Below are 10,766 nucleotides of genomic sequence, written 5' to 3' on the forward strand. Positions count from 1 at the left end.
TCCATACTACCCAATTTCATAGGAGGCCAACCCAGCAACGCCTTTTCCCTTCTTATTCATCTTCTGGGGTTTACTTTTGCTCTGTTAGGTTCCTCCCAGTTGCCATTTTTTAGCAGAAATCCTCTTTTTTGTTAGCAAAAGGCTTAAGAGACAATGAAAAGGAGATTGGTTGTGATGACCCAATGAAATTCAAGCTCAACAGACCGGATTGTATACTTCTCTTTTTAGAGAATGTTAGGGTTTTAATTGTCACAACCCGTCCCGAATATTTAATTTCGACGATGTGAATTGACTACTATACCCTTGGACGTGAATATTGTGATGTGTGTTATGCATGATAGGGGTGGTTCAAACTTGCATTTTTCCTTAATTGTTGGACAAAAATTGGACTAAGTTTATGTGGTTTTGGTTAGTAAACCACGTGGACCACTCACACACACACACACTTCCTCTCTCTTCTCTCCCGTGCTCTATCCTCTTTCAGACTCACTCTCTCTCTCTCCTTCCCCCATGTACGGACAACATCAAATTCAGAAGAAAACTTGCAAATCGAAGGTTTAAAGGATACCATTGTGTTCCTGAGGTCCATACGAGTTGAATGGTACCAATTTCAGGTATGAAAACCTTTGAAAACCTCGTGAACCAAGAATCTCTGATTTGAACATTGTTCAGGCTAATGTAAAAACATGTTTTTTTGGAAATTCTAAGCTCACAGGGAGCCTTGGGAGGCCCTCTAAAGGCTCGGAGAAGTTCGTTGGGTGGTTTTGGACGTCGGAATCGAGAGGTCGAAGCTTAGCCGATTTTTCTCAAATTTTCCCGGCGAGATCCCGTGGTTTTGAGGCTTGAAAGAGGTATAAACTTATTCTATTCGCCATGCACTTCGTTTTGGTATAAAGATCGTGAAAAATGGTGCAAAAATGGCCAAGATATCACGTTTAAAATTTTCCCAGTTTTCTAGCGCCGACAACGGTCGCCGGAGTTTAGAGGTAGGAGACGACGGAATATTCTGACGCCGTCAGTTAGTCTGGACGGATTCCGTTAGGACTTAACGGAATATTCCCCGGTATATTCCTGACGACGTTGATTGACGCCATCAGTATGCTTGTCACGTGGCCGCGCGTGGGGGCGCGTATTACCATGCCTTGGCCGGCGTGTGGCGGCTGTGGCGGCGCGTGGGTGGTCGGAAAATTATTCTAAAAATATGAGTATGTTCGTGGAGTTGTGTAAATCACGTTGGTATATTTAAACACTCCATTTGAGCATTGTATGAGAAGTTATTAGCTAGTTTTTTCTATGTGCTTTAAATAACGTTTTTATAGTTAATTCGCATATAGGTGAGACTTATCCTGAGGACAAGCGCGTTCAAGGGCAACTCGGGGGCTACGACCCTTCGACATACCAGTGAGTGGGCTTTTGGTTTTTAGTATATATTAATATACTTGATATTTTCCCAGAAAATATGTTTAAATGAGAGTATGCCTTGAATGCCATGCATATAAATTTATAATTCGTATATGAATTGATATATGATGCATTATACATATAATTGTGGTGATGTGGACACTCAGGTAAGCTCAGGTGAGTTATGTTGGTTATATGAATTATCGATGATGTGATATGTGATTGAATAACGTTGAGCTCATAAAACTACACCTAGGGTGATTAAGATTTAGCCAGAGATATAACACAGGCCTATTTACAATGTCACTTCCCGCACCATATGCTCATATTGGATCCAATTTAGGCGCACAGTCTTGTCGTATAAACCTTTACTATGGTTCCGACTCGTAGGTGACTAGCGATTTATCGCCCAGCTATTATGTGAGAGTAGTATTAAGTATAATTATATTACACCCAGTATTGTCGTACAAACCCTTTCATTTGGTTCCGACTCTTGTGCAGTATATTGTCGTATGGGTCATTGTAGTGACTCCAGCTAGATTGACTTTTGAACTATGAATTCAGCCGTACAGACTACCTCAGGGGTTCTGGCTAACATGTTACATTTCTATGAAATTATTCTCACCTGAATTACTTACTCTGTTATATCTTAGCCTGCATACATATGAATATGATTATGTGAAGCATGATTTGAATTGATATAATTATATATATATATATATATATATATATATATATATATATGTATATGCTTATATCTTGATTCTAGGAAAAATTATACATGTTTTACAACGAGGGGTTAGATATGTTGATAAATAAAATGGTTTTGTAAAACATTTGTTTTTGCCCACTCACGTTTTCTGTTTTGCGCCCCTCCAGGTTTTAGGTAAGCTTGTTGTTGGTGGTCTTGAGGATTTCGGCGGTTCTGACATATCAAAATAATTGTAGGACATTTGATGGTACTGTACAATTAGTACTTGTCCTACTGGACTGCACCTAGACTTTCTATGCTCTGATTAGGAGTATTTACTCTTGTATCTTACTCCTAACACTTCCTGTTTCGTAGTGCACTCTAGTAGTTTCGGTTTTTAATTATTCGTATATTTCTTATCTTTAATGCTCCCGCACTGTGCACATAGCTACGTCACCCTCGCATGACGGCCAGCATGCCTTGATTTCGGTCGGGGTGTGTCATTAATCCTAAGTCAATTAATTTATAAAAATTGGAAATGAGTATTATAAGATTTAAAGAATGAGGGGTGTATAAAAAATGTGGAGTGTATGTGGAAAATATTAGGTGAATGAGAATGTGGGGTGTAAGAGTATTATGAGAAAATATGTGAGGTGTAGTAAAATAATTTTTAATTGAAAAAGCAAATATAAGGTGTATTAAGTATATGATATTTAATCAACAATATATAAGGTGTTAATAGAAAAAGCCATAAAAACTATTATAAGGGTTTTCGAGATATTATAATACAATCCAATAATTTAGAAAAATATAACTTAAGTTCACACGTAATATATTGTAATTTGTCCGTATCTTGATGGTCAAAATTTATATATATGCAGGTGGTGAATTAAATAAGTAGACCTGGAAAGGCCACATCAGTCTCATGAATCAGAGATAACAAATGCAGATAAAATTGGTTATTATAAATGAATTCAAGTTATAGACGTTTTCCATTTTATTAGGCAGAAAAAATTGGTTATTATAAATGAATTCAAATTATAGACGTTTTCCATCTTAGTGCACCCCATCCTCATGTTATGTACGCATTCCTATTTTTTTTTTTTTTTGAACAAAATATATTATCTATACTAAATGGGAGAATAGTAGGTTTAACATCACAATGTGCTAGTAATAATGTGCATATTGCTATTATCTATGAATGAATATCGCACTTTACCTAAAAATAAAGGGAACTGTTATTAGCATTCTAAAAATTTGATTTGACAATTCTCACAAGTATATTTTTCTTTCTAAATATAGAAAATTTGGAATGCTATATGAAATTTTTAGGATGCCAATAACAATTCCCAAAATAAAAAAATAAATAACGCATTACCTCAACTCCACGCAATGCAAACTCCATTCTAATCACCTTAATTAGCAATTAAGATGGAGGAAAATCAGCCAAAGTAAGGAGTCGTTCAACATCAACCGCCAGCCTTGAGAATTTTCTGCGTGGTTCCAAAACTTAACACGCCTATAAAATCCAAGATGGAGACAAATCAGTCATATTTTTGTTTTCTTCAGAAATTTCATGTGCATGACCTAAATTGATTTTGATTATTGTTTTTATTGTGATCCGGTGAATCAGATCATCTAATGCATACGTTCATAGTATTTAATATTACCTAGTAAGAAGGTGAAACCCCTCTGAGATAGTGGGAGGGTCCAGAAGGGCCTAATTGCATGTCACAAATTGGAACAAAAAGGCATATATACACATCACACTAATTTAAGAGGTGCAACTACTGCTACTAATATTAGTCTTTGAGCTGCAAGGTGGCCACTCAGAATAATTCAAAGCAGGTTTCACCCTGCAACAGCCAGCGCAGCCAGCCACTATCACAAAGCTCTACCCTTGCCCTTTTCTCCTTGTTTGCTTTTCATTTCAGCATCTCAAAGGACAAAAAGTTTGAAGGATGCCAAGAAAAATCCATTATCTCTTGTGGAACCACCACAACCACTTCATTTTTCGTTAGGAGGATGGACCTGAAATGAATTCAACACAACCATGTATTTGAAATCAGCTACCAAAATTAATTAAGGTCATCTCCAATGGAGAGGATTAAAAGTTCAAAAGCCAAAAAATAATCTGATTTGTCCAAAAACTCATCTTCAACCGATGATTAGGCTATAACTTTATAGAGCCCACCAGACTATTATTTGGCTAAATGGGCTTCTAGCCAAACGAAGCCCCCTCTTATAGAGCTCCTCAATTACAATAATTGATTCAAATTCAACGATTAGATTTGAAAACATTCAAAGGTAGTTTAACTAAATTAACCATAAAATTTAAAGTAAACTTAAAACTAATAAATTATTGAGGGGACTATAGTTAGCCTCTTTGACTGGAGATAGTATATGAGTATGGATTGACTTTGTTCATTTAAAAATAAATTTTTGTTGGATTATAATTTTGAACAGGCTATGTTTAGCTCTTTCGGTTGGAGATGAACTAAATGTGACAAAGATATCAGAGAACTTATAAGAGCAAGAGACTTCATGGAAGAAAAGGTCAACTGAGTGCCAATGACTTGTCAACTACTATTGCCTTCTAAACAAGGTATACACACCCCCACAAGGTCACAATCACCATAACTTTCCTCATTTTTGCACTGAAAAATACCCAACAAATTGATTAGAAAAACCAGAAGCAAATAACTATAGAGAAGGTGGAAAAAGATATACCAAAATATGCCCTCACCACCTTGCAGTAGAGAAGCCTCGGGGAGGAGCTGCTTACATGGTTGCTGCTTACACGGTGGAGCTTCATCCTCCTCCACCTATGGTGCTTCTTCAACTCCCAAATCAACAGAGAAAGTCAACATGTTCAGGTATGACTTCACACTTGCCATATCTTCTTCTCTCCACCCAAATACCCAATTCACCAATCACGAGTCCCTCCCTTCCCTCCATGAAGCCTTCTCTTCCTTCACCAAATCATTCCCACAATTTTACCAGACTGACCAATCTGACCTCATCAGAGCCCATCAATATTACCATCTCACCCTCTCCAACCATGTCTGCTTTGATTACATTGGACATTGCCTCTTCTCTTACTCTCAGTCTCAGCAACAAACACAATATAATTCCTCATCGTCTCAAATCCCTTCAACTTCCTCTTCCCCTCCTCCTCCTCAGTTGCTTCACTCCCAAGAACCATTGTTTTTCGACATTTCGTACAAGTCGGTAAACTTGCACACCCAAGTTTTGTATGGAGGGCAAGAATCAGAATTGGAGCTTCAAATGAGGAAAAGAATAATGGATTATATGAACATCTCCGAAAGCGATTACTCCATGGTTTTCACTGCCAATCAGTCATCCGCTTTCAAGCTTCTAGCCGACTCGTATCCCTTTCGCAACAATCCAAGTCTTTTGACTGTTTATGACTACAAGAATGAGGCAGTGGATGTGATGAAGGAGAGCTCAAAAAAGAAGGGAGGACGGATCATGTCCGCAGAGTTCTCATGGCCTAACATGAGAATTCAGTCGCGAAAATTGAGAAGACGGATTGGGAATGGTAACCAGACGAGGAAAAAGCAACGGGGGCTGTTTGTTTTCCCACTTCAATCGAGAGTGACAGGAGTGCGGTATTCGTATATGTGGATGAGCATAGCGCAGGAGAATGGTTGGCATGTTTTGCTTGATGCATGTTCATTGGGGCCCAAGGACATGGACAGTTTAGGCCTCTCACTCTTTAAGCCTGATTTTCTCATTTGCTCTTTCTTCAAAGTTTTTGGGGAAAACCCATCAGGGTTTGGTTGCCTGTTCGTCAAGAAATCCAGTGCCTCGGTCTTAAAGGATCCAACATTTGCTTCAAGTACAGGAATTGTGAGCCTTGTCCCGGCGTCAAAACGATCTGAATTTTCCGAGGAGTACTCAATTTATATGGACATGGAAACTGATCGAAAACAGTCCGAATTTGAAGCCTCGAAGTCCCATGAAAGCGAAGAAGTCTCCCTAAAGAAGAAGGAACATTTAGTTTCAGAAATTACGGAATTCGACGGAGAAGAATCCGATCAGTCTGTCAAATCAGATAACTCAGCGATCACATGCAAGGGCTTGGATCATGCCGATTCATTAGGTCTAGTACTGATTAGCCGAAGAGCAAGGTACTTGATCAACTGGCTAGTGAATGCATTGATGAGCCTTCAACATCCGCACTCACAATACGGCCATCAATTGGTCAGAATCTATGGACCAAAGATAGAATTTGATCGGGGACCAAGCTTGGCATTCAATGTGTTTGACTGGAAAGGAGAAAAGATTGATCCGTTGATCGTGCAAAAGCTAGCTGATCGAAACAACATTTCACTGAGTTACGGGATTTTGAACCACATTTTGTTCTCGGACAAGCACGAGCAAGAGAGGGAAACAAAGTTGGAGAAATGTACAAGTGATCAAGTGGAAGGAAGCAGTAGTGAAGGGATATCTGTGCTGACCGCTGCATTAGGGCTTTTGACAAACTTTGAAGACATTTACAGGCTTTGGGTATTTGTTTCAAGGTTTTTGGATGCAGATTTTGTGGAGAAGGAGAGATGGAGATACATGGCTCTTAATCAAAGGACTGTTGAGATTTGAAGTAAATTAGTTTTTCAATTAATTCTTTCATTCTTTCACATTATTTTATGAGGAACAACACTAAACATGTTTTATGAAAAGATAGTCTCGACTTTCGGACCATGTGACATGTTACATTGTTAAATTAATAATAGTTCGAAAACGCAATATGTCAGACCGTTAGCAAAATAACCAGAGAATATCAACCCGTGGTTATACTGTTAGCAAAATTACAAGAGCACCCTCGTTGATTTGTGGGAGCGGTGCACTGAAGCAAAAGGCTAAATCTACTTGGGTTGATTCGGAATAATAAATCAAAATACTTAGCCCTAGTCCCTTGGACCGTACATTTGAGCCCAAAGGGCCAGCCTTAAGAACGGCCCGACCATAAAAAGAAATAGAAATTTCGTTCTTTTGAAGAAATATTCTGAGAAAACACCGTCATGTGGTGTTATAAATTATAATATGAATAGACGACATAATTGAAATGTCTCATTTACGAGTATATTATATGAAAGATATTCGAGTTTGAGGCCTTACCTCATCTCAAAATAATATGAAAAGTACTTATATTTCCAATTCTTATAAAAACTTTCAACTTGCAAAGGACTTTTAACTCAAGCATGCTAAAGCGTTTACATTTACCTTTGCGCACGAGGCCTTCTCTTGATCCCCTCCCTTAGTAATTGCTTAAGTCAAGTTAACTTGTGAGATTTTTCTAGGAATAATATATAATTGAAACTGTAAGAAGCGAGTTTAGTTTATATCGACATTAAAGGAGAGGGGGGAGAAGAGTGTGGTTGATATCGACGTTAAGAGGGGGGAAGAAAAAGAAAAGAACTCAAAAACTCTTGTATAAGGATAAATGCTCTGGACCGACCAAGCTAATTGTTAGTGAGTTTTTAACTCTCCAAGGTAGATATTTTGCACGACTGGGCTTGGGCCCAGCTTTGAAAGGCATGGGTCGGGCTGTAATAAGGAATGGCCAATCCTGGGCTTTTGGCCCCATTTCTTAAGAAAAAGAAGATTTTTTTTTTTTTTTTTTTTTAGTTATACGATAGATTTTGTTAAATTGGATACTATATTCGCTACTGATGGGATTCAAACTCATACTGTCATGCGAAAGCTCAATTTCTTTACACCATTATAGAAAATGGCCACTTATGGAAAGATTTTTCGAGTATATAATTTGTGTGTTTGACAAAAATTGAATGATTATAAATTATTTGTGTCAGCAGAAGGGAAAACGTTTGGAAGTTGGAACCGGAGAAATTCATTCATAATGCCTGAACTTACGCACGAGTTTTTCACCAGAAAATTATGTTGGGCTTTAGAACTTTATCATCATGATATGATGTTAACAGCCCCACCACCTAATTTTTCGAAAACGACGTTCAAGAAATTAAAAAATTTAAGAAAATTTGTTAAAGGACTTTGAAAAAAAATAAACAAAAGAATTAACCTAGCTCCTCAAAGGATTAGAGAAATTCTTCCTCAAAACATTTTATGCTCGGTTCACGAAACTTTCTGTTTATGATTGAAATCGTTAATATTATAAATCACAATATAAAGATTATTTGTACAAAAAATTGATAAAATATAAACTAGTTTAATTAACAAACTGTTTTAAAACAGATAATTAAAATCAATAAAAATATTATGAATCGCTTATTCATTTGTTACTGTTAATTGAATAAACAACTTTAATTTCAATTTATATTATGATATATCATATGTATGTAGCGGTCATTTGCTAACTCTAGTTAAGCATGGCTGGCTTTGACTAAAATGATTAACAATTTAACACCGTCAACTTTGACTTGGAATATAGATTCGAGTAGGGGTTAGGTGGGTAATAAAACAAAAGGATACATAGTTTTCATAAAATTAGTTTATATAAACTTGGAGAGATGACAGGTCTGGCATAGATTCCAATTGTTTAATTAATTTGTAATTTTTTTTTTATGCATTTAGTTAATGGGAATTTTAACGAAAAATTTTCGTTATTGTTTACTTTAACGAAAAATCATATTTTTATACTAAAAAATCAATCCTAGTACTATTCATTTTACAATTTATTTTGTTCTTATTGTTAAAACTCAAAATTTTCAAACAATTTTTATTAGCTTTTCTTTTAATTAATTTGTAGATTATGTGACGTTTCAAAGATTTAAATAATACGGAAATTCCGTTTTGGTGTGGCATCTGCAATTATGCATTTTGCTTCTGTTGTGATTCCAAACGTTTCGTAAGATGTGAACCCAAAATCACATGTAGAGCAATGAAATCGTTCTTTATTGTTTTATTTTGTATCAACTAGTTTTTAGTACAGGATTTGGATTCGGATCTAAATTGTGAAAATCTTAGACATTCTAATATTTTAATCGTTTATCGTACGTCGTGTAGTTATAAATTATTATTTTTATTTAAAATTAAACATAAATAGTAAATAATAAAAACTAACCGTACGATGTACGATAAATGATTAGGATGTGAGGATCTCTAGGATTACCACAAAGAGAATCCTCATCCTTTAGTACAATAGTATTTTACCTTTTTTCTTATTACATGCAAAGAAATGTTGAGTTCAAATATCAAATTTTATTGACAGAATAAAAAAATCAGTTTAATTATTTACAAATTAAACAACAGTAAATTTACTAAATTGTTTCTTAAATTCTTAAATATAAGTCCGACACTGTAATTTTGTTTCTTATTAAATGTTAAGATTGTAGGATAAAACTTGTAGCTTAAGTGGTTTAAAGCATAATTAAAATATTTTTCACTCTTTTTATTTTGTGCACACCCTTGTTTATTGCTTATATTTGAATCGAATAAAGCAAATTAGAGGTAGAGAAACAAAAATAAAGACGGATGTGGAGAAAGAGAAATATAATGTAGAAAAATCATTTCTCTGGGGTCTTTTATTCTACACCAATGTTCAAACTCTCAAATTCGATACTCTCCCACTATATCATTTATAGGAAAAGTAAAACAAATGAAATTTAAAAAAAACATAAATAAGCAGGTGTGTGCAAAAAGTGACAAGCAGGTGTGTACACAGAAGATCTCAAGTTTGATACTGTCGTACTATTTATTAAAGAAAAAATGAAAAACGTTCAACAAAAAATTACTCCAACAATATGTGGTTTTTGTTAAATGAGTATGCTTCACTCACTCTCTAAGTCACCAGCAGCCTCCATTGTTTACCTTTCAAGCATGAAAAGATATCACACGCTGATGAAGTCAAAGGCATCTCAATCTCAGACGTGCAAGTTTTCAAGGTTTATTCTTTAAACAAATACTTCACCACTTTTCCTTTTTTTTAATATTCCCAAACCAAACAAGAAGTACTAATTCATAAGTTAAGTCATCTCCAACCAAAGGCTGGTTAGGTAATTCGTTTTAACCATTTGGCTCTTCAAGAAATTAATATTTTAATGAACAGTACATGACCATATTTCTTACCATCTCCAACCGATGGCCAAATGACTCATTTTAGCCCTGTCACAAAAAATCGTCTCCAACCAAGGGTCAAATGGTCATAGGGCAAAACATAATTTATTATTTAAAGGGGTGTGCTATCCACACACTCATTTTTACTTCTCACACACTCCTTATTAATTTCTGTCCGTTGATCTTCTTTAATTCATCCAATCCGACGGCCGAAAGCCAAAAAGGTGTGAGAGAAGTAAAAAGGTGTGTGTGGATATCACACCCCTATATAAAAAGTACAACTTAAATTCAAATCCAACAGCTAAGTGACGTCAGATAGCCGTTGGATTTGAATTTTTGTGGGCTATAAATAGAGTGGATATTGGGCTATAATTTATACAACTTTGAATTCAATCTATTTCAATTCAAGTTTACAATGAATTTCAACTTTGGATCTTCGTCGGATTCCAACTAGGGGTCCTCATCCAATTCCAAATTGAAAAAAAAAATGGGAGCATATGAGACGAGAAGATGAGGAGTCTGATGAAGAAGATGAAGCATGGAACAATGCACAAAACAGAGCAGTAGCCATGGCTGCGGCCATGGTGTGTCAACCAACTGCGCAACAACCTCAATA

At 35.9% G+C, this 10,766-nt stretch overlaps 1 protein-coding gene and 1 long non-coding RNA gene across 2 annotated transcripts; both read left to right on the forward strand.

Moving 5' to 3' along the window:
• The first annotated feature begins 743 nt into the window (after positions 1-743).
• On the forward strand, positions 744-2,405 carry LOC139195139 (uncharacterized). Its single transcript, XR_011579773.1, has 3 exons — positions 744-851; positions 1,335-1,401; positions 2,281-2,405. It is a non-coding gene; the product is annotated as an uncharacterized lncRNA (long non-coding RNA).
• A 2,231-nt stretch (positions 2,406-4,636) lies between these two features.
• LOC103444754 (uncharacterized) lies at positions 4,637-6,795 on the forward strand. The gene has a single exon (XM_008383703.4). It carries the CDS (start codon positions 4,829-4,831, stop codon positions 6,713-6,715), a length of 1,887 nt encoding a protein of 628 aa, XP_008381925.2. The 5' UTR covers positions 4,637-4,828; the 3' UTR covers positions 6,716-6,795.
• The last annotated feature ends 3,971 nt before the right edge of the window (positions 6,796-10,766 follow it).

Source organism: Malus domestica, chromosome 04 (assembly GCF_042453785.1).
Source record: "Malus domestica chromosome 04, GDT2T_hap1".
NCBI classification, from domain to species: domain Eukaryota; kingdom Viridiplantae; phylum Streptophyta; class Magnoliopsida; order Rosales; family Rosaceae; genus Malus; species Malus domestica.